General features: G+C 41.9%; 1 protein-coding gene across 4 annotated transcripts in view; it reads left to right on the plus strand.

Moving 5' to 3' along the window:
- Window positions 1-4,301: 4,301 nt before the first annotated feature.
- The window catches only part of rad51b (RAD51 paralog B), a 435,778-nt gene continuing 417,034 nt past the window's right edge, over window positions 4,302-23,045 (plus strand). For 2 of the 4 annotated variants that reach the window (XM_052029616.1, XM_052029633.1), the window contains exons 1-7: window positions 4,302-4,427; window positions 5,939-6,032; window positions 8,404-8,517; window positions 10,818-10,934; window positions 12,349-12,485; window positions 14,879-14,998; window positions 18,648-18,831. In XM_052029616.1, the coding sequence (XP_051885576.1) occupies window positions 4,393-4,427; window positions 5,939-6,032; window positions 8,404-8,517; window positions 10,818-10,934; window positions 12,349-12,485; window positions 14,879-14,998; window positions 18,648-18,831 (801 nt within the window). In that variant the 5' untranslated portion in view covers window positions 4,302-4,392. Of the gene's footprint in view, window positions 4,428-5,730; window positions 5,778-5,938; window positions 6,033-8,403; window positions 8,518-10,817; window positions 10,935-12,348; window positions 12,486-14,878; window positions 14,999-18,647; window positions 18,832-23,045 lie in introns of those variants that run through there. The other 2 variants (XM_052029623.1, XM_052029630.1) reach the window with 2 other exon arrangements.

Below are 23,045 nucleotides of genomic sequence, written 5' to 3' on the forward strand. Positions count from 1 at the left end.
GCAGGACTACAATGGATTTTTCTGATCTATATTGAAAAACCAGAAGTACGTGCATCTTGAAGACAACTCCCTTTGTTACTTTGGGTATGGCAAAGCCTGGCTACACCGATCCTTGCCCCATGTTTTTATTTCTGCTGCCATCAAGTTCCATTGAACATCGGCATGTCTGAACAGAATGACAGCTGAATCTCCCCCACAGTTTGCAGTAGCAGCACCATCATGGTGAGAGATTAAGCGGGTAAGCTTGAGCTTCTTGTGCATCAGCCACAGTTCCCTTGTTCACGCTTGGCCATGGGATAGTGGCTTGGATTGGGTAGCATATGGGACTATTGATCTGGGTTCACAAGTTCAAATTCAACCACGGCAACTGGACAACTTCAAGAAATCAAACAAATTTGCAATTTAAAAGAAAAAACGGTGTCTGTAATGATAATGGTAAAACTCTGGTCAGCTCTAACTGCCTCAGTCAGGGACATTCAGGAGAGTCTACGCTGCCATTGCCAATGAAGTGAAGCCACCTTGAGCCGCAGTCAATATCTGGCCTACGTTCTAGTGTCAGGCCTTTGGCCCACCAGGTTATCCCTGAGCACCAAAACCAACCTGTACTTGGCACCAGGAACCAGTTCAGTCAGGACATGGACACTAGGGCTCAGCCTAGGTTTGGGTAAGTCTCATACTGGCACAAACTGCAATTTCAAAGAGTTCTTTAATAAGTTGTTACAGGTACAATGGTAAAAAGTTTTTTCTTTGAGTAAACAGGTTTGTCTCAGCCTCCCTTCCAGATTTTATTCTTGTTCGAGATAGGTTTACTAGTGTACACTTGAGGGTTTTTCAGATAACACTGACATGGTGAAGGTCAGTGGTTTTTGAGGACGTGTGGAAAGGAAGCGAGTCCAGCCTCCTGACTTATACAAGTGGGAAATGCTTGCTGTCTGAGATTAAAGTGTGAACAGTTAGCTTTTTGAAGAAAACATAACTTTTATGGTTCTTTGACTGCCCTGAAGTTCTGCATTTAGAGATTAATAGTCAGATTTCAGGAACAGGTAACTGGTAGATCCTGTGTAGTATTTTCTTTTTCCTCTTTCACTTATTTAATGACAACTCATACCAAGTTCATGCTTACAGGAACCAGTTTGTCCACCGAGCCTGTCCTGCTCCCAGGATCTTCTATCCAGTGGGGCATACAGCTGCCCTGTCCATACAAGCTCCAAAGACAAACCTGCTTATGATTTGTCCCTTATTGTTACAAACAATATTGGTACCCAAATGTCCACACTGAATATCCATTCTGTTCAGAATCCTCATCATTTTATCTATATCTGTCAGATCTCTTCTCAGCTTTCTCTGAAGAAAACAGTCCCAGTCTCTCCACTCTAACATTGTAACTGTCCTATTCTCATAAATTCCTCTGGACTCTCTCCAGTGTCTCCACATTCTTCCTACAATGAAGTGACTAGGATTAAATACAATTACTCTGGCTGATGCTATAAAGGTTTAGTATGACTTCCTGCTTTTACACTCTAAGCCTCTATTGATAAAGTCCAGAATTGTGTATGCCTTATTAACCACTTTCTCAAACTGCCTTCCCACTTTGAATGACATGCATTCATACCTCCAGGTCCCTCTGCTCCTGCACTCCTTATAGAGAATAAGATAGAGCAGAACAAAAGAGGCTGTTAATACACGAGAAATAGGTTGACCACAGAAAGTAAAAAAAAGGAAATGAGAGGCAACGGGAGAACACAAGAAAAAAACTACCAGCAAATATAAAAGGGAATTCAAAAACATTCCATAGGCATGTGAATAAGAAAGGGGTTAATTAATGACCAAAAGAAAGCCAATTTATGAAGGCAGAGGACATAGCTGAAGTACTATGTATGTACGTCAGTCTTCACCAAGGAAGAAAAATCTTCTGGGGTCTCAGCAAAGATAGATTGGAGACCTCACAATTTTCCACAATATATTCCACCTGCCATGTCCTTGCCCATTTGCTGAGCCTGACTATAACCCACTGAAGCCTCTCTGCATCCTCATAGACCACTTTGCTATCATGCTTCATATCATCAGCAAACTTGGATACATTTCCACCATTAGGTCAAAAAGGGGGATGCTCATGGATGATTGCACAATATTCAAATCCATTCATGCACCATAGCAAATAAAGCACCAAGACCTAGGTTACATTCAGGCATGGGCTGATAAGTGGCAAGTAACATTTGTGCCTTACAAGTGCCAGGTGATAACAATCTTCAACAGGAGAGAGTAACCACCTGCATCTTACATTCAATGGCACTATCCTTGCTGAGTTTCCCACCATCAATATTCTGGGATGACCAGAACTTCAACTGGACTAACCACATAAATGGTGGGCTACAAGAATAAATCTGTTCTTCTAGCCCTAAGGCCTTTCTACCATCCACAAGGCACAAGTCAGGAACATGATCGAATACTCTCCACTTCCCTGGAGGAATGCAACACCAGCAACTCTCAAGAACCTTGACATCACCGAAGACAAAGTTGCTTGCTTGGTTGGCACCCATGAACCACCCACAAGTTGGTTCCCTCCATCGCTAGTGCACAATGTGTACCATCTATAAAATGCACTGCACATCATCAGCTATGCTACTCCAACAGCAGTTCCCAAACCAGTACCATGTAGAAGAAGAAGGGCAGCAGGCACAAGGGAACACCACCAGCTGTAAGTTCCCCTCCAAGTTGCACAGCATCCTGATTTGGAAATATATTGTTGCTGGGTATAAATCATGGAACTCCTTTCGCAGCAGCACTGTGGGAGTACTTTCACCAGAAGGATTGCAGCAGTTCAAAACAGCTGCTCATCACCACCTTCTCAAAGGCAATTAGGAATGTGCAATAGATCCCAACCTTGTCTGCAATGCCCAGATCCCCAAAATGGATGAACAAAACAATAATTACACCTGATCCCCTTATCCAAATCACTGATAGAGATTGTGAGCATCTATCTCTGTGGTATGCCACTGGTCACACCTTCCTAAATTGAAAATGACCTGTTTATTTCTCTTTTCTGATTTCTGTCTGTTAACCATTCCCCAATCCACGTTACCCCAATTTGCAGATATGATAGCATTATTTAAGATGGGCACATGAACAGGCAGGGAATGGAGGGATGTAGACCATGTGCGGGCAGATGGGATTAGTTTGGATTGGCATCGTGGTCTGTGCAGACATTGTGGGCTGAAGGGCCTTTTCCTTTGTTATGGATGATCTTCTTGGTACAGAGGAGTTGTGATGGGACTGGATGAAGATCTTTACCTTCATGAAGGATATAAAGCAATAGAAACTGTTCCCAAAGGCAAAGAAAACAACTACCAGAGGACACAGGGTGAAGGTGATTGGCAAAAGAGCATAACTAATGTGAGGAAAAGCTTTTGTGTTTTACACAGTGACTGGTTAGGGTCTGGGATACACGGCTAGGGGTCGTAGCAGTGACAGACTTAATTTTAGCCTTCAATAAGGAACTGAATAAATATGTAAAAGTGCAGAGCTTGCAGGGCTATGGGAAAAGGTTGGAGGAATGGGGCTTGCTGGATTGCTCTTAGTTAGAGCTAGCACAGACTTGATGGGCCAAATGATCTCCTTATATTGTAACATTCTGTAATCTTGGGAAATTCTAATGAAGGTTACTATAGAAATACAAATGGTTCTTTGCCACATAATTAATGAAGCAGGCTGCACAATAACTTGTCAATTGCGTGGCAGAGTCACTCACTTGCCGTTCCCGGAGGGGCTGCGCTGCGGGGCAGACTTCCATATTTACACTGGAGTTCCACTGTTTACTCACAGCAAGTTTGGGGAAGGTGGCAAGGAGTGTGTTAGGATTGGAAGATGTCCTTCTGGGGGAGGAAACTTCAAGCACCCTTAACTTAAATCTCTCGATATACTGGGAGTGTTGGCAACACAGTTCCACTTGGCGCTTTCCCTACATTAACTGCAAGTTGCTAAGCTGCCATTGTCTTCCGGCCCACGGTACGGTAATCAGAAGCTTGGACAAAGAGGGCCAAAGGCACAGGGAGGTGAAAACAGCTCAGTGATGGAGCTGGGCCGGCCCGCGGCGTCCTCATGAAAGCGGCTGTCACCACGGCAACCACCAGCGGCGCCAGAGCCAAACGCATGCGCAGAGACGTTTACCCCCCGCCGACGCACGTACATTCGAAAATCGTTCGTTTCGTCATCGTAAACCCTCCATCGTGATTGGTTAACATACCTTCGCTTAACTGCAATTGGTTCAGGCGCGCTGAGCACATAGACCAATGGAAGAGTTCCTCTCAGTCAGCGACGAGCCCACATTTTTATCGATCGCGCTGATTGGTGTAATCTTGTTGAAGGAGCAGACCAATAGGAACGGAGGTTTAGATGCAGTCCCGCAGCCCGGGAAATTTCTGGCTCAGGTGTGGGACCGAGGGCCGGTGTTCGGGGTTCGGGCGAAAGGGGAGTTCGGGGTTGTGAGGGGGAAGCTCGTAGTTGGGGGTTTGGGCAATGGAGAGGGAAGAAGCGTAGAGTTGGGGTGCTTGGGGTGTGAGGGCTAGAGGGGGAAGTCGGAGAGCTAGTCAGCATGGAAACAGGCCCTTCGGTCCAAGTCGACCGAGACACCTATCTAAGCGAGTCCCATTTGGCTCATATCCTTCTAAAGGTCTTGGGTCTGTAACACAAAGTTGGGGAGTGGGGATGTGTCAGGGGATGAAGATCGAGGTTGTTCCATTCCTCCACTGCTTTCCCCAAGACTGGTTACCTCCTAAAACATCTCTTTTGCTTGTGTTAGTCTTTGACTGATTGTGGTTTTGTCTGGTAGTAGTTTGCAAATGGTTGCCTCCATGGAAATAATTCCAACACTGAAAATATGCCTGAAAGTTAAATGCATGATGTGCAATCATCTGTTTTGTGCTTTCATTGTATGATTTTATTGATAATATGAAATTGGTAGCTTAGTTTTAATTGTGTGTGGAGTTTCTGCTGATACGGAGATGTATGGAATGCACATTGGCATTATATATTTATGGAATACTTTGTTATTAGGCCTCATTGTTTGTTCCAAGTTCACCATCTTTACTGAGGTATATCTTAAATATGTAAGAAACTTAAACATAAGTGTCAGATTGTGTTTGACAACTGACTTTTAGCTAGAACGTGGAAAAACATGTGAAAAGTGACTTATTTTGTATTTTGGGCCTTTTACAAGATGGGTTAATAACATTAGAGGTGTTAGATATCTGCTAATGACATTACATATTTGTGGCAGCAAATCTCAGTTACAAAATAAGCCTATGAACTTCATTCATACTATCTTTAACATATGATATCTCAAGGAGATCAGGATCACTGAATGCTGACTTATTCCTTGGAGGAAATGTTTGTACCTGCATTTATGTCGTTCTTGGGTGTGGGGGAGGAGGGGAGACATTCAGCTGCTATGGGAGTCCTTAACTAACTAGTTACAACAGAGAAGGAGGTCGTTAAATCCTTTTGTCATTCAGTACATCAAATCCTTACCGCCTCCCAAAAGAGCAAGCCCATCAGTTACATTCCCACGTCTTCCTTATTTCCCTTTAGCCCTGCAATTTATTCTCTCTCTCAATAACCATTGACATTCCTTCAATTTTTTTGTGCCACTTACCTACACTGAAGGGTAATTTACAATAGCTAAGTAATCCACCAGTGCATCTTTGGGATGTCAGATGAAGTCAGAGGACCCAGTGACAACCCGTGAGGTCCTGAGCAGAGCCACACAGACTACATTCAAGGTCAGGATTACACCTAGGCCCCTGGTGCTGTGAGGCAGCAACACTAACTCCTGTGTCGCCCTGTATACCACATGGTGTCTTTGCTTGCTACGGTTAAAAGAAATATAGATAGGTGTGTAACGATATGATTGTTTATGTCTGATTTAATTTCCCTAAACTAGGTTGCTAATGATGGCTAATAAAATGCTGAAGAGGACAGGATTGCCTTTAGATTTGTGTGAGAGGCTTAGCAAATACCAGATCATCAACTGTCGGGTAAGGCAATGATTGAGTGATGTAATAGTAAACACAAGTACAGTAGAAAGCTATTGCATGCTGCAACAAAATTCTCTTCTGTCCCACAGACTAATGAAGAAATATAGCACTGTGCATGAACACCATAGTTTCCTTGTTCCAGTTCCACTCCATTCTCTTGGGGTATAATTCTAAAGGAACTCTTGACTTACCCATAACTTGGCTTAGTGACCATCTTTTGAGTGGAAGCCTAGACTAGGTGTGTTGTCTGTTGGCAGTGGAGAACACCTTTAGCAAGCTAGATCTGTTTTCACAAAATACATTTTTTTTCCATCAAGGGTCATTGTAACAGGAACCCTGGCTGAAGCTTTTGTCTCCCTTCATCTGAGGCTAATTGTGTCCTGTGAAGAGAATTACCTAACTTGGGGACTTGAGCCATGTTGTTCAGTACTGTACTGTTGGCTTTACCTATTAGATGACTGCACTGTAAGGTATTTTAGCTATAGCATGTTTGATTTGACAGTATAGACCCTGTCTATTCTGACTTGATCCAGGGAAAAATTCTTCCTCTTTCATGCCTGCAATCCTAGTCAGTTGGCTCTGCAAATCTCACTTTGTCAATTTCAAAATCTTGTTTCTGGTTTACAAACTTCTTCTGTGGCTTTGCTCTATCTTGCCTCTAACTTTCTTCTTTTCCCCATCCTCTGCCTTGCTTGACCAAAGTCTATTACTGTCTCTTGGTTTCACCATCAGCAATAGTCTTCTGCAAGCATGGGTCACAGTTAAAACTTTAAGCCTTGGTCTAGTCAGTAGTAATTTGAGTGTTGATTAGAATATAATGGGTTTAGAACATAGAACAATACAGGAACAGGCTCTTTGGCCCACAATGTTATGTTGAACTAATTAAATTAGTAATTAAATGCCTAACTAAACTAAACTGTTATGCCTAAACAATGTCCATATTCCTCCATTCTTGGCACATTTATGTGCCTATTTAAGAGCCTCTTAAATGCCTCTATCATATTTGCCTCCACTACTACTAGACGTGCATTCCAGGTACCCATCAGTTGGAGTAGAAAAAGAAACTTGGCTCACACATTTCCTTTGAACTTACCCCCTCTCACTTTTAATACATGCCCTCTAGAATTAGACATTTTGACCCTGGGAAAAAGATACCGTCTGTCTGCTCTATCTATGCTTTTTATAATCTTAAGCATCTATCAGGTCTCTCCTCAACCTCCGCCACTTCAGAGAAAACATACCAATTTTGTCCAACCTCTTGTAGCACATGCCCTCTAATCCAGGCAGCATCCTGCTAAACATCTGCTGCACCCTCTCCAAAGCTTCCACATCCTTCCTATAATGGGGACCAGAATTGAATGCTCTAGATGTGGCTTAACCAGAGTTTTATAAAGCTGCAGCATAACTTCTTGACTCTTGAACTCAATTCCTCAACTAATAAAAGCAAATGTGCCATATGCCTTCTTTACCGCCTAGCAACCTGTGCAGCCACTTTCAGGGAAATATGGACTTGGACCCCGAGATCCCTCTGAAGATTAACACTGTTAAGGGTCCTGCCATTAACAGTGTACTGTCCCTTTACATTTGATCTCCCAAACTGCAGAACTTCACACTTGGCTGGCTGGAGTATGTCCCATTCCAGAAACTTGAGCATGTGGTCTACCCTGACACCACAGGACAGCCCTGAAAGTGTGTTGCATTTGCAGAGCTGCTACTTTTCAGTTAAGCAGATAAAATGAGGTCCCACCTTCCCTTTTGGATGGCCCTGAAATATCATGTGCTCTATATATAGAGAAGTATTTATCCAGTGTCCTGGGCAATAATTATCCTTAAACTACTACCACAATTTAATTATCCATTCTTTTCACATTAATGTACTTGAGGCTTGCTGAGCACATCATGGATGTTATTTTCCACTATTGTAGCACATCAAAATTACTTAATTGGTTATAAAGTACAATGGGCTTAAGTAACATCGTCGGAGGGGTTAACTACAATTTTTTTTTCCTTATTTCAGTGCAAGCATTGCTCCATCTCTTGTCTTAGTTGAGGCATTCCTTTTGTCCTCCTACCTCAACGTTCTCTGTATTTTTATTTGGCAGTCAGAGGCCTTATTTTGAAGATTTTTTTTTAGAAGTATCTCCATGTAAGTTGAATAGACAATTTTAAATTTGATTGTTTTCTGAGGGGTAGATTAAATGGTCACATTATATATAAATGCATACTTAGTAGTAATGGGGGGGCCTGGCATATGCTCCTGTTTGCTGTCCCAAACTTGCAAATACCTCTATTCTATTCCAATTTTCTTATCTACTCTGTCACTTAAAAAATTGTAATTGAGGTTTTGAGAGAGATCTTCTGTTTTTAACAGGATTTCCTATCCCTTTCACCTCTGGAGTTGATGAGGTTCACGGGTCAGAGTATCCACAAGGTGTATGCATTGGCAAAAACTGTCAGCAAGGCTTGTGCCCCTAAAATGATCACTGTAAGTAAATTCACCATTGCTAGGTTCACTGTGTGAAGTTGCTGTGTAATTTGTTCTTCCCTTTGCTATCCTCCTATGCTCCCAGTCAGCATTTACCTCAGTTTTGAGGATGAAAATCTTCTTCTTGATTATAGTCAAAATCACACCTTAGTTGATCCGTAAAGGCACTAATGGAGCAATATTTGGTGTGTTGTAAAATAGGTGGCCCAGGAGGAGGTCATTTGGTCCATCGTGCCTCTGCTGGTTCATAAAGAGGTTAGCAATTGGCCTCACTGCGCATGAACTTTCCCTTGAAGACTTCTGCAGCAAGATGATGGAGTCTTGTGGCCTTGTGTTGCAAATTACCTGGTACAGTAAAACTCCAATAGTCTGGTGCCTTTGGGACTTTGGTAGTGCCTGGCGAGCAGATTTTCTGGATGATTGGATGTTCCTGAAACACCCAAACAGTGTGTTGCTCCAAATGCCCGCAGCTGCGGTCCCCTGTGTCTCCACCCTTTTTATTTTGCCCTTTTTGCATGTTACACAGTTTAGCTTAAATTCCCCATTTAAGCCCGTTGAGCTTCAAGGGATCAGGAAATGGATAAACACTCCAGACCTCTGTTCTGGCTGCAGACCTACCTACCTTCAGGATCTCAATGCCAACTCCGGCTGCACACCTGGCCTACAGTCCAGCCCCAGGCCCCAGTTGCATTCTGGATCCCTGGTCTTGGCTGCACACCCTGCTTACAGTCTGGAGCTCCGCCCCCACATTCCGGACTCTTGAGTGAGCCAGATGTTGCAATGTCAGGATTTCGGAACAAGTGAATGCTGGATTATTGGAGTTTCATGATCTGCAGTTGTGCGTTGTCATGAAATTGTACACCGGAAGTCCTATTGATTGCTGCTCATATTCTGCTGTTCTGTTTGGTTGGTGGAAGAGACCACAGTGTTGAAATTCTTAAATTTCTTTGAATCAATAATGTCTACTTGTGGGCGCTCAGAGGTGAGTTCCAAGCCATCGATGATTTGCTCATTTAAGCACAGGAGGGTGAGCCTTGCACTCAACAGCTGCAAGACAAAAGCTCTCCACCAATCTACCCCGCTGCACCATGCTCCCCTCTGACAATAAAGATTCATGCCAAGCCCTGGAAAACATGGATAATCATTTGTATCTTGCGAGCTACCTCTGGGCAAAGGCAGAAATTGAGGATGAGATTCACAGCCACCTTCAATGTGCCAGCTTAGCCTTTGGTCGATTGAGGAAAAGATGTTTGGAGATCAGGACCTGAGTCCTCACACAAATCTCAAGGTCCACTGGGCAGCAGTGATTCCTGCCTCCTATAGGCATCTGACACCTGAACTATCTACAGCAGGTACCAAAAGACATTGTTATAATATTACAAAAAATTTGTTTTTAAAAATAATAACAAAGCACCTGCATGATCTAGAGAGCTGACTACAAAATCTGTTGACTATGTACCCTGCAGTGGAGAATGATTTCTGCTGGAGCTGATGTTGTGGGAATACACAGATACCATTTTGCTAGTCAACTAATAAGTATCTTTCAACAGCTTTTATTTGTCCTTCTCTGGACAAATGGATCCTAATAAGAAATATGTGACTCCAGAAAGCAGTGTCTGATGTTCGTGACCTGGGGAGGCAAAATCCTCTCCAAAAAGTGTGCTTCTAGCTGTTTGTTTATGTGATGATATTTTTTTTTGTGGTATTTGTGGTTTTAACACTAAACTGCATTCAGTCTGAATGTTAGTTCCAGTGTGGTTATAGGCTTTCATTATAGGTCATTCAGTTTTACTTGCACCTGCACCCTTTCCCTCTTGCACATTTTTATAGAGGGATCAAGAATCCTCAATTAATGTGTTTGAAGTCCAATGCTGAAACTATAAATACATCCTTTTCTGCTGTCTCTATTCTGGATGGAGCTATCCACCTTCAAGTACTCTCTTGACCTGAAATGTCAATAATTCTTTTCCTCTTTCATATGTTGCTGAACCTGCTGAGTTCCTCCAGCAGATTGTTTGTTGCTCCAAATACTCTGCAACTGCTATTTTGAATTTAAACATTTTGATGGACTCCCCTTTGGATTGTTTAATCTGTTCAGCAGTAGTAATGGGGTAAATATGTCAATGATGATTTGAAGCTTGTCCTCCAAGTGTACGCCAACACCAGCATTTGCATGATGTCCTCCCAGAAGGCCAGATTAAAGTCTGTTGTCATTATTTTAAATTCTTGACTGATAGCATCACGATGTAAATTCATGGGATGTGCTTCAAACAGAACTTTTTCATTGTTGTCTTCATCAGGCACTTGAAATGAAAAATGAAAAGTGTTCCTGCCCATCCACTGCCTTCTTCCCCACTTCTCTGGTGGAACTGGATGAGGTTCTTCATGGTGGATTAGCTTGTGGAACTCTCACTGAGGTAAGATTCAAAGATTCACCCAATCCTTTCTCCTCCTGTTGGTTGCCCACCTGGTCATTCTTAATAGCTGATGTCACAGCACAAGTTGGGTGTGCGAGTTGCTACCATTGAAGGTGGGTTTTGATTGTATTTTGGGTGAACACAATACTACACCAAATTGGGCAGGAGACATTAGCACAAATATGGATCTAGGAAAGCTAACTTCAAACTGATTTTTTTGTTTTTTTTTAAATCTTTAATCTCCACATCCATTTCACCCTTGTACACTTATGCCCAACCTCCCTCCTGCACATCTGCCCACAAACAGCCCAATAGTTCATTGTTCACACTGAGCCCTAATTAGGCAGCATTCATATCAACACCTCTCTTTTCCCTCTTTCTTCCACCCTCTTTTGTTATTCCTCCATCTTCAAACAAACATTTTGGTCTATCACCCAGTATTCCCATTTAACCTGCTGCAAATTAATTACCCAACGTTCCTACTCTGTCTCCCTCTGTACCATATCCCTGCCAAGAAACATTAATCCTTCAGTGTTTGCCCCTCCATTTTTTTTTTAATACCTTCCTCCCTTTCCTTCACAAGCCAGCCACCCACTGTTCATTCCACCGTCATGCTTCTGGGTTTTTGAAATGAACTATGATTATCCAGCTGTGTGCTGTGAGTAGCAGCTGATCTCTCTCGCTTGGATTAATGAGGCTGACATTTACCTTTGTTCTTTAACTGGGTTTTCCCCTGTGAGGGAGAGACAAACTAAAATTCCCTTCTTCCCCGGGTGGAAATATCCTACTGAAGCAGGAATTGGAAGTGTCAGGAATGAGCTGCATCTACTTGTGGCTGAGCCTATTACGTATTTGCTATCTTAACGTGTTTTATGAACTGTAGCCTTCTCCCTGAATCCTGCTGTGGTATAATGCCAGTGGCATCTTTACACATCCATCCCAAGTCCAACAGCAGGGATGGATGTGTAAAGATGCCACTGGCATTATACCACAGCAGGATTCGGGGAGATGTGACATCTAACCAATTGAGTTCAACTCTTTTGGAGACTCTGGACGTTAAGGCGAGATGTAGTATCCCTGTTAAGATGAAGGAGCTGGGTACAGGTCAGGAATCCAATCTGGTATCACTCTGGTCTGTACCAGAATGCACTTTCCCACTGAAGAAAAGTTAAGAGTGTTTAGATGGAGTTAGTTACTTAATTTTAATTTGATTCTGTTGTGTTGGAGCAATATAAGTGTTGCAGGGAAATGTACCAGGCTATGGTTGGTTTTGACTTTTGTATGCTGAAGACATAAATCAACTTGCAAGACAACTTCTGTGGTACTGTGTGGTTAATACTGTTGCTTTTCAATCTTATTGGTCCAGTACTAGCTTTTGCCAGAATAATTCTTAAAGGTGTTCCTCTGTTTTCAGGTGACGGGACCTTCAGGCTGTGGAAAGACTCAGTTCTGTATAATGTTGAGTGTATTGGCGACCTTGCCCATTAGCAAGGGTGGCTTGGATGGTACAGTAGTTTACATCGATACAGAGTCTGCTTTTAGTGCTGAAAGGTGAGAGGATTGGTTCCAAGATATAACACTGGTACTATGAGCCCATCAACTACAGAATACTACTTAAAATCAAGAATTTAAGTTCCACTATGGTATGTTAAATAATTTCCAATAAACCCAATGTTTCGTCAGCTAGCACAGAAAATTACAGTTTGCATGTGTGGATACTGCAAAAGCTGTGAATTTTGACAAATGCCAGCTATAATAAAGAAATCCAGTCCCCAAACCAGGTGTGACAATGTGACAAGGTCTAACCAAATATCCATTTGCATTTACTTCGCCGAAGGTGCAAAAATGCCGAGGTGTATCTTGACTACAAAATAATGGTAGAATTATCTAAGCCAGTAAGTTAGGCTGTGTACCTTCTCCCAATTGTCAATAATGTAATGAAATGAGACATTAGTAATGGCTTTGAACTTGCCTATTCACCACAGTTTGGTTTCCACTGGAGCCACTTGGCTCCAGACTAGAGGTTGGGATCTGGAGGAGGGTGGATGTTGTTACAATGGCCACAGGAGGGTGAGAGTAGCTGAGTTCAGTATTGAGACTTTTTGTTTAGCATGTGGTGTCAGGGATCCCTAGATCATTGTGGCTGAGGGAGAAATCTTCCATTACCTGGACTTGTAGCCAGCTCAAAGATGAGACCTGGATGTCACTGCAAAAATTTCTATTTTGTCTTTGATACAGCATCATCCACTCCTCCATCAATGATGCTCCCTTTGTGATGAAGTGGGGCTGTTTTCTGAGGCTTCTAGTATTTGTTCAATTCACAGTTCCTCTGATGGAGAAATAGCCAATCCTGGCCCATGGCAGGACCTGGATTAAATTGGGCTTGGCCTGAGTAAACAGTCATTGCATAAGTGCCAGGGAATTGTTGTCCAGCATGAGAAACCCAAATTCTTGCAGACATTCATTGAAATCTTGGAAGGGTTTCAAGGGTTTTTCTTTGTTTTTATTAAACAGCTTTGGTTTTTGGTAGTGGGAGTAGACTTTTTTTTATAATAAAATATTCCAATTTTTTATTAACTAACTAGCACGTGATTGTTAATTGTGATCCTAAGTATGATTTAACACAATGTGTTCAGTAGTATTTTTACCCTCTTTTTGATGCATGTACTCTATTTCTTTTTCGTGGATTTAATAAAAATATTGTAAAGAAATCTTGGAAGCAATGGTTACCATATATCAGTGTTCGCCAAGCTTAACTAATGAAAGTGCTGATTACAAGAGCGAGCTGGAGGTTAGGTACTTGTTGAGTGACCTGTCTCCTAACCCTCAATGCTTTTCCACTAAGGCCCGTGTTAGGAAATTGCTTTTGTGCTCACCGTGCGTCTGGAGCTTCAGTTAGGTGGAAACATCAACACCTGTGCCACTGAGTTCAGTCTGCATCATCTGTGGCTGCAGTTAATGGGATACAGTGCAAGAACTTTTCAGGATTACTTGCAAAGCATCCTAATTTCTATTGAGGAGGATAAGAACTTCAATGTTCTGGGAACATTTGAGGTGGTACTCTGTTCAAGTGCTATCCTGGTTTTGATAAGAATCACCTTTCCTTCATCACTGCCAGTATACCTCCTGAACCACATACAGGAATGTCTTCCCTGCAAGATGTGATGGATAATTGCATCCATTCCTTGCAGGTAGTTCAGCGTCTGGTGCATCATTCTTGTATGAATTGAGGTAACTTGCCTCCTGATGCCATTTTATGATGTATCCACTGCTTTCTCACTATATCGGAGTGCACATCTGTAAGGAATGATTTGTCTCTCAACCACTCTGTACCCTCTTAGCCAAAATTAGAGCCTGAACTTGCATAAATGAATAAACAGGATTTATGTGGTGAGTGATATCTCTGTAATTAAACTTGGACCAGCGTGACTCTAACAATATCTGAGAGATTTACTTTCAAGCCATTATTTCTGAGATTCCAGCAGGGCCCTTGCCTCTGAATCTGGAGGCTTTTAGCACAGTACTTTAGGGTGTTCTATGCTGTCATTGCTGCCCTTCTGTTAAGGCATCAAACTAGGTTCACCACTCCCTGTTCCAACTAATTTACTTGGGTGGGAAAGAGGTGACTCTTTGAAGAATGGTACCTTGGCCAACATTCTCTCCCTTCCGACCAGCACCATCAAAAACCGATGAACTGGCAAATTGCTCTTGTTGCTAGTTGTGCAATCCTGCTGTATATTTTGGTAAACTTTTTGGGTGCAAGTTTTATAGGTGGAGGCCTTCCTCTTTGAGGGAGTTTGTCTCCAATAATGGTGAGGTTGTATCCAAGAACATGCATCTGAAAGATTTCTTTGACTGCTGCAGCATCTGCTTGGGCCTATTATGATTTGTGAACTATTGTAACAGTTGCATGTATGTGTAACCTAACTCTACTTGTGTTTCAGGTTGGTAGAAATAGCAAGGTGCCGCTTCCCCGATTATTTCTGCACAGAGCAGGAATTGATTAGAATGACCAATAAAATTCACCTGTACCGTGAACTCACCTGCTCAGATGTACTGAGAAGGTAAATGACTTCAATTTTGTCCTCATCCTTCTGTTTTCCCTTTCTTTGATCTTAAGGACTTGAATGGAAGAGAAAAGCACTGCATTTATATTATTATGCACAACTTCCAAATATCAATCGCAATTGAGTAAATGCTTTTTTTATTCTTATCCTCATCTTGCTTTCAATTGTTTTCTCATTTATGGCAACAAAAACAACTTGCATTTTTTATAGTTGCCTTTAGTGCTCATGAGGGTGATTATCAGATAAAGTTTGAGGACTAATCATAAAGGAATATGTGTGCAGGTGAGCGAAAGCTTGGTTTAAAACTTGTCCATTAAGATGGTCCATAAGGCTAAGGGAGAAGTGTGGGGGTGAGGGGATTGTGGGTATGGGGCAGAAAGGTTTAAGGAAGTAATTCAAGAGCTTGAGGCTGAAATTGCTGAAGGCACTACCACCAATGAAAATCAGTGACGGCAATTTTTCTTGCTGCTGTTTGTGGGGTACTGCTGTAGGACGGAATTAGGAAGATGGATTTTTTAAAAGATATCTTTATTAGTCACATGTACATCGAAACACAGGAAATGCATCTTTTGCGCCGAGTGTTTCTGGGAGCAGCCTGCAAGTGTCGCCACGCTTCCAGCGCCAACATAGCATGCCCACAACTTCCTAACCCTTACATCTTTGGAATGTGGGAGGAACCTGGAGCACCCAGATGAAACCCGTACAGACTCTGGGAGAACGTACAAACAACTTAAAGTGGCCAGAATTGAACCTGGGTTGCTGGTGCTGTAATAGCATTGCACTAACTGCTGCACTACTGTGGATTTTGGGCAACGAGTAGTGTTTTTGAGTTTCCAAAAAGCTAAAACACCACAAAGCATTACTGCACAGAAAGTTCATGGCAAGGTGATAATATATTAGCGTTGATAATTGCCAATCCACTTACAAAATAGAGTCTGGATAAATGGTTCGTTTTCAAGTTGATGACCTGTAATGAGTGGAGTGCTACATGGGGTACTTGACGACTTCCAATCTATATCAATGAATTGGATGAAAGCATAGAGTGTAGCCAGGTTTATTGCTAGGTGGGAAAGCAAGTTGTGAGAAGAACATATGGTCTTCAAAAAGATACAATTTGGTTGAGCAAGCTGGTGAAAATTTTGAGTGGCATGTAATGTAGAAGAAAGTGAGGTTGTCTGCTTCAGTAGGAAGAAGAGAGAAGCAGAATATTATTTAAATAGAGAGGTTACAGAATGCTGTACAAAACTGTTTGACGTCCTTGTGCAGAAAGCACAAAACTAATTTGGAGCAACTCTGGTAATCTGGCATGCTCGGTTCTTTGGTGCTGGATTTGCAAATTTTCCAGTCTCTTGGATGTTATTCATATTAATACCTTAATGCATTTTTAATTCACCTTTTTAGATGATACACAGCATTATAATAAATTTTCCAGTGAACCAGGTAGCTTTAAGGGAAGTTCAAGAAACAGGATCCTGATCTGTTGGAAAAAGTGTAGTAAACATTGTGATGAGCCAAATCCCAAACCATCAGGATATCTGAATTGCTAGATGGCGGATTATTGGAGTTTTACTGTAATTAGGAAGGAAAATGGAACACTTTCCTTTATTGCGAAAGGATGGAGAATTAAAATGGAAGAAGCCTTGTTATATTGTGGTAAAACATGAGGTTATTCACTTTTGGAAGAAGAATAGAAGAAGTTTTTTTTACTGTTTAGAAGCTAGTAAATACTATATACTCATGACTGTGTGGCCAGATTCTGCTGTAACTCCATCTACAAGTTTGCAGATGATACCACTGTTGTAGGCCATATCTCAAACAATGATGAGTTGGGGTACAGGAAGGAGATGGAGAGGTTAGTGAAATGGCGTCATGACAACAACCTTTCCCTCAATGTCAACAAAACAAAAGAGCTGCTCATTGACTTCAGGAAAGGGGGTGGTGTACATGCACCTGTCTACATCAATGGTGCTGAGGTTGAGAGAGTTGAGAGCTTCAAGTTCCTGGGAGTGAACATCATCATTACCTGTCCTGGTCAAATCACTTAGATGCCATGGCCAAGAAAGCTCACCAGTGCCTCTACTTCCTCAGGAGGCTAAAGAAACTTGGCATGTCCCCTTTGACACTCACCAACTTTTACCGATGCACCATAGAAAGCATCCTATCTAGATGCATCATGGCTTGGTACAGCAACTGCTCTGCCCAGGATTGCAAGAAACTGCAGAGAGTTGTGGACACAGCCCAGCACATCACGGACACCAGCCTCCCTTCCTTGGACTCTGTCTTTACCTCTCGCTGTCTTGGTGAAGCAGCCAGCATAATCAAAGACCCCATCCACCCAGGTCATTCTCTCTTTTCTCCTCTCCCATCGGGTAGAAGATACAGGAGCCTGAGGGCACATACCTCCAGGCTTAAGGACAGCTTCTATCCCACTGTGATAAGACGATTGAACTGTTCCCTTATATGATGACCTCACGATCTACCTTGCTGTAACCTTGCACCTTTATTGCACTGCACTTTCTCTGTAGCTGTGACACTTTACTCTGTACTGTTATTGTTTTTACCTGTACTATGTCAATGCACTCTCCACTAACTCAGTGTAACTGCACTATGTAATGAATTGACCTGTACAATTGGTATGCAAGACAAGTTTTTCACTGTACCTCGGTACAAGTGACAATAATATACCAATACCAATGTGCAGGCAGTCTGAGGATGTTGGTAAACCAAGGACAGAAAGTTGAGGCAGAAATGGAGCCTCTAGTTTAGAAGTTGAATGGCATGTTGGCCATAGCAACAAAAGTGTGAGTATTTCTGCAAATATCCAGGGCTTTTACAAAACCATTCAAGAACTTTATGCAGTTTGGAAATGTATACTTAGCCCAAGAAAGATAATAAATACCTTTGCTCTTGGTAAGAAGGCTTGCCCTATGAAGTTAGACTGCATTGTTGCCCTATATTTACAGGAGAAGAATGAGAGATAAAATACTAAACATTCTTGTTTCCTCTGGCTGGAGAGTCTAGAACTAGAGAGCAGAATCTCAGAAGTGATTGGTCATCTTGGACTGAACTGAAGAAATTTCTGTACACAATGTTATAAACTTTTGAGATTATGGAGCTGTGGACATGCAGTCAATTATTACTTTTAATCAAATATGATTGAGGGATGTAGGGACTGGGGAGGGAAGCAGGCAAGGTGAGAATTGCCCATAATGTTGTTGAGGGGTGGAGCCAGCTCAAGAGGGCAGAGTGGTCTTCACCTATTTTCTGTCCTTAAGATGATATCTCCCACAATTCAACACTTTGTAAGACCAGAGTTTTGTGCTCGTGCCTAGATTGGACTTTACTGTGGAGCCTTTTGACTTAGAGGTGAAAGTGCTGTCATTGAGCTACTGCTGACACAGCTGTGCAGCATGTCTGACACTGGCCATTCAGACAGGTAGCAAGCTGACACAATGTCTATGCTTGTATGGAAAAGCTATTATCTGGCTAGGGTACTGGAAGGCTGCTTAACAGTTATCAAATCTAGATCTAATTTCTTTGGCCACTTATGATACGACAACCCTCAATTAGTCTGCCCTCCACTTCTGGCCATTAAGGATTTGTGTGGTAATTTCTACTCCTTCCCTCTCCCTTTTTTCAAAACTAGAGTTGAGTCCTTAGAAGATGATGTTATCTCGAAAGGGGTGAAATTGATTGTAGTGGATTCGATTGCATCAGTCATTCGAAAGGAATTTGACACGCGTCTTCAGGGTAACCTTTCGGAGCGTAGTAATCTGCTGTCGAGCGAAGCTGCCACACTAAAGTATTTGGCAGAAGAGTTCTCCATTCCGGTAAGTCTTGGTCTCTTCCAGTAAACAAAATGATGATTTGAATTTAACAAAACAATGGTTGTCAGGCCTGGACTGTTCACTATGTGGGTTGATGGTGGTTCTTTTGACATTTGGATGGCAGAGCTGCTAATTATGAAGTGCTCAAGGAGACATCCTGCCACACTTTCTCACAGGTCCACTCATTGTTCTACACAGAGGTACTGTTACGTTATTGCTCTTGGAAAAACATGCCCCCATTTTTCTTTTACAGCTTCTCGTATTCAATGTTTAACTCTTGCTGCTGTGGGAATATTAGAATGCTGATGTTAAGGACAAAGACTTCTTGTAATAAGTATTTAATCAGAGGAGTGTGACGTGATGAATCTACTTACAATAGTGACAGTAATGATGATGTTGGTGGAGTGCCATACTATTAATAATGTAACAGCAATTCTCTCCTCACTGGTTGACTGCTCCACTCCCCTGCCTGCTTTCTTTCCAGGCTCCCAGTAGATAACACTGAGCACTTGACAAGATGAAGTTTGAGCAGGTCATTGAGATGGCAACTAGCTACAGATTTAAAACCTTGTGGAATGAAATATTAATCTTTGTATTGAGCTGTGTTTAGTTGTCACAATTGGCTTGCATGTACACTTCCTGATGCACAAGATGTTAAAAATCAGTTTCCTTCTCAATGGTGTTCCAGCTTAACTGGAATAAAGATTTTTGTCCGTCGTTATGTCCATTTAACTTGTGATATTTATAATTGTATTTTTTTGTGTAGAACTGAAGTGCATTTTCAAATTGTCTTATAAAGTAGTCCAGAGAATCTGAGAAAATGTGCTAAGGAAGAATACATTTATCCGTGCAAGTGAGATTGGTCTCTGGGGTAAAGCTCAATTTTGACTTGTATTGGAAATAGACCAAATATTTACTTGGAAAATCGATTTGCAGGTGTCGAATAACAGTGGAAACTATCCAAGATATGTTGGGGGAAATGCTGAGCAGTTCAGACTGCAGCTTTAGAGCAGTTGCTCTCAAAGTGAGGGCTGTGACCCTTGGGTCGTAGGATGTTGAAAAATGGGTTGCTATCTCTGCTGCTTTAAGTAAACACCAGCCTGCAGTTCAGACAACATTATTATTATTGGGTCACATGGGTGAACCATTTGGTTAAATTTTGGGTTGTCTGAAAAATGTTTGAAAACCACTACACTAGCAGGAGGTGTGAAGACCAGTGACAACAACCTCTCTGACGACAGTCACCTTGCTCCCCTCCACCTCCAACATATGTGAGTAACTAATCTTTGCTGCATCACAGTTAAGACCAAAACCAATTTGAGCTACCAGTATGAGTTTGCAGGGGAGACATCTATTTGTCACTGACTATTGATCACTCTTGTTCATTCAGTATATGGGAGTGAGCTACAGGCTAGCATCTAATCTGAGTTTGTAAATTTTTTCATAAGTTGTTTGTAATTTATTTTTAAAGCTGTTGAGTTGATTGATGTCTAGTGCATTGTGTGTGTGCATGCATCCAGCCCTTGCAAGTTGGATCCTCTGATCACTGAGGTCCTTTAGCTTTTGGTGCTCTACATGCAGTGATGGGTGGTGGTGCATGAATAAAGTTTTTGGTCTCAGCCGCAGTAGTTTACCAAGAAGTGAATTGAATAGTAGGAATTTCCTGATTTGATCTATATTGCTGCACAAGCTACAAGACTTCTGTGGATTGAGCCAGCAGAAAGTATTAGGATCCAGTGATTAATGAAAAGTGCTCTGCAGTGCAGTCTGAACATGAGTGAAATGTGCTAATTTGTTTCTATTCTGTCAGGTAGCTCTGTCTCATGAGTTGAGCAGCAACTTCAGTGGGCTGTGAAGTTGTGGTCTCAGTGTAGTGTTTGCTTTAGTAACTGATCTGGTAAATTTATTGCTTGCTAGTTCAAGAACTTTTAAAGTCAAATGGAATGAAGTTATCCCTCACAACATGGATCAGATCGAATTGCTGCATCCGTTTGTAAATAGTGGTAGGCAACTATTAGATAGGCTGGGTTTGTTTTCCCTTTGCGGCTGGAGGTTGAGAGGTGACCTGACACAGCTACACAAAGTTATGAGGGTGATGGGGTAGATTGTAAGAATCTTTTTTTTTCCCGCATTGGGGGTGTCTAAGACACAAGGGCATGGGTTTCAGGTGACTGGAGTCTGGAATGTGCTGCCTGTCTTGTCAGAGGCATCTACACAGGCACATGAATCGCCAAGGCGTAGAAGACTACAGACCCAATATGGGTAAATGAGATGAGCATGGATAAGTACAGAGGTCGGCATATATGTGTGGGTTGAAGGGCCTGTTTTCTGTGCTGTATGATTCTATGATTAACCAAAGGCAAGAATCCTGGTCCGAGACTGTGTTGGAGTGCAGAAGATGGCATAGCTGAAATGCTTACAAACGCCTTCATCAGAATTGCTGAGTGGGTGATCCATTTGGGTCACAAGCTGAGCTTCCCTATCATAACAGCTGGCCTTCAGTCAATTTGTTTTGACCATGTGATGTCAGGAAATAACTTGGGACACCAGCCTTGGTGAAAGCAGAAGGCCCTAGCATCCTGGTTGAAAGCCTCTGCTCTGTAATCAGCTATAATTTTAGTTACAATACCTGGAATATTGGAAAAATGCCCAAGTATATCCTAGCCACAAAAAAAACATGGCAAATCCATTCTGGTGAAGTGCTACCCCATGAGTTCCTGTGAAAAATCAGCAAATTGATGCCATTACCAAGTTACTCATCATTGCTTGATCTTTAATTGCCAGGAACTTTGCTCCGTACCTGGCCATGTGGATGAAAGAGCTGAACTCTAAAGTGGCTTGAGAATTATTGTCTTCCTCATCTAAGCACCATTTGTGTTTGAGTTCTGGTAAAGCTGAAGTCAATGGAAGTCTGGATGGTGGCAGAGGTCACACTCCTCTGTGTTCCACCAAAAGATGTTTCTGTTTTAAGGTAGCATTTACAGCTCTTAAACAGTACACTCAACCCAATGCACATAGCATCATATCAGCAGCATTCACAAAAAAAACAAATTAAACACAAATTTTACACATTTTTATAAGAGAACACAGAACAAAAACTGTTCATTTCAGTGCAAAGTGGTCATAATGTTGCAATACTGAGGTACTGATCAGAGTTGTGCAGGTTGGTTCAAGAACCGAATAGTTGAAGTAGCTGTTCTCGAACCTGGTGGTGTGGGACTTTTCAGGCTTCTGTACCTCCTGCTTGATGGTAGCTGTGAAAAGACTTTTTCATGTACTTGTGCATATGACAATAAACTCAACTGAGTGCCTGTCAGTGTTCATACATGTATATTTTTATACTTTTGACTTTTCTCCCTTGTGTACTTGCACATTTAAAACTGCAATGAAAAATGTATAGCCTATGGGACTGTTCCCTCTAGCTGTCCCTGGTGAGCAGTGAGCTGCTCTCATTTGATGTTCTCCTGCTTGCATGAAGAAATAATCAGGTGTGCAGTTGCATTCTGCCAAAACCCCAAACCTAAGACCTGTTAAGGACAAATGTTTTTGTTTCTCTCATAGCCCATGCCTTAGAGTGGGCTGTGAGAGTGGTAGTTTGGTGCCTGAGGGCTGACTAGCAAGGCCCAGTGAAGCTATGATAGCTGGTTTATCTGTGACCCTAAACTTTCTGGGTAGCAAAATTGAAATAGTGAAAATCTTTCTGGCCCTTACAAACATTAAAAAAATACTCCTAGAACATTTCTGTGGGGCAAGAAGTACAATATTTAAATAAAAAAATTTAATTGAAGATATTCATTTACTGTTGTGTTCTAATTAAGTGTTTAAATGATCACTTAATACAAAAAGTTGAATTATCTGAAACTTGGCTTTATCCTTTTGAGCCGTTTTCTCCCCACTGTAATGGGGTTAGTGACTAGTCCAAGTTCAGTGGATAGATTTCCCCTCAGAATTGCAGAAAATCTCAAGAAATTCCAGGAGGAATTCCGCATCATAGCATAGTTGATGTAATAGTGGGAAGGACCTCAAAGCTGCTTTTTTGTGCAACTGGCCCTTAAGTGTTGTTGTGCACTGCTGCCTTTTAAATCAGTCTATGGTAGTCGCCTTAGCTATTCCATGTGATACCATGTTCTGTGATTGTTAGAAGGTAAGCACTTGGGAGTTTACTGCAGGCATTCTTCAGGACACTGTCTTGGAGGGAAAGGAGAAGTCGGCTCATG

The sequence above is a fragment of the Pristis pectinata genome, chromosome 1, assembly GCF_009764475.1.
Source record: "Pristis pectinata isolate sPriPec2 chromosome 1, sPriPec2.1.pri, whole genome shotgun sequence".
Classification (NCBI taxonomy): domain Eukaryota; kingdom Metazoa; phylum Chordata; class Chondrichthyes; order Rhinopristiformes; family Pristidae; genus Pristis; species Pristis pectinata.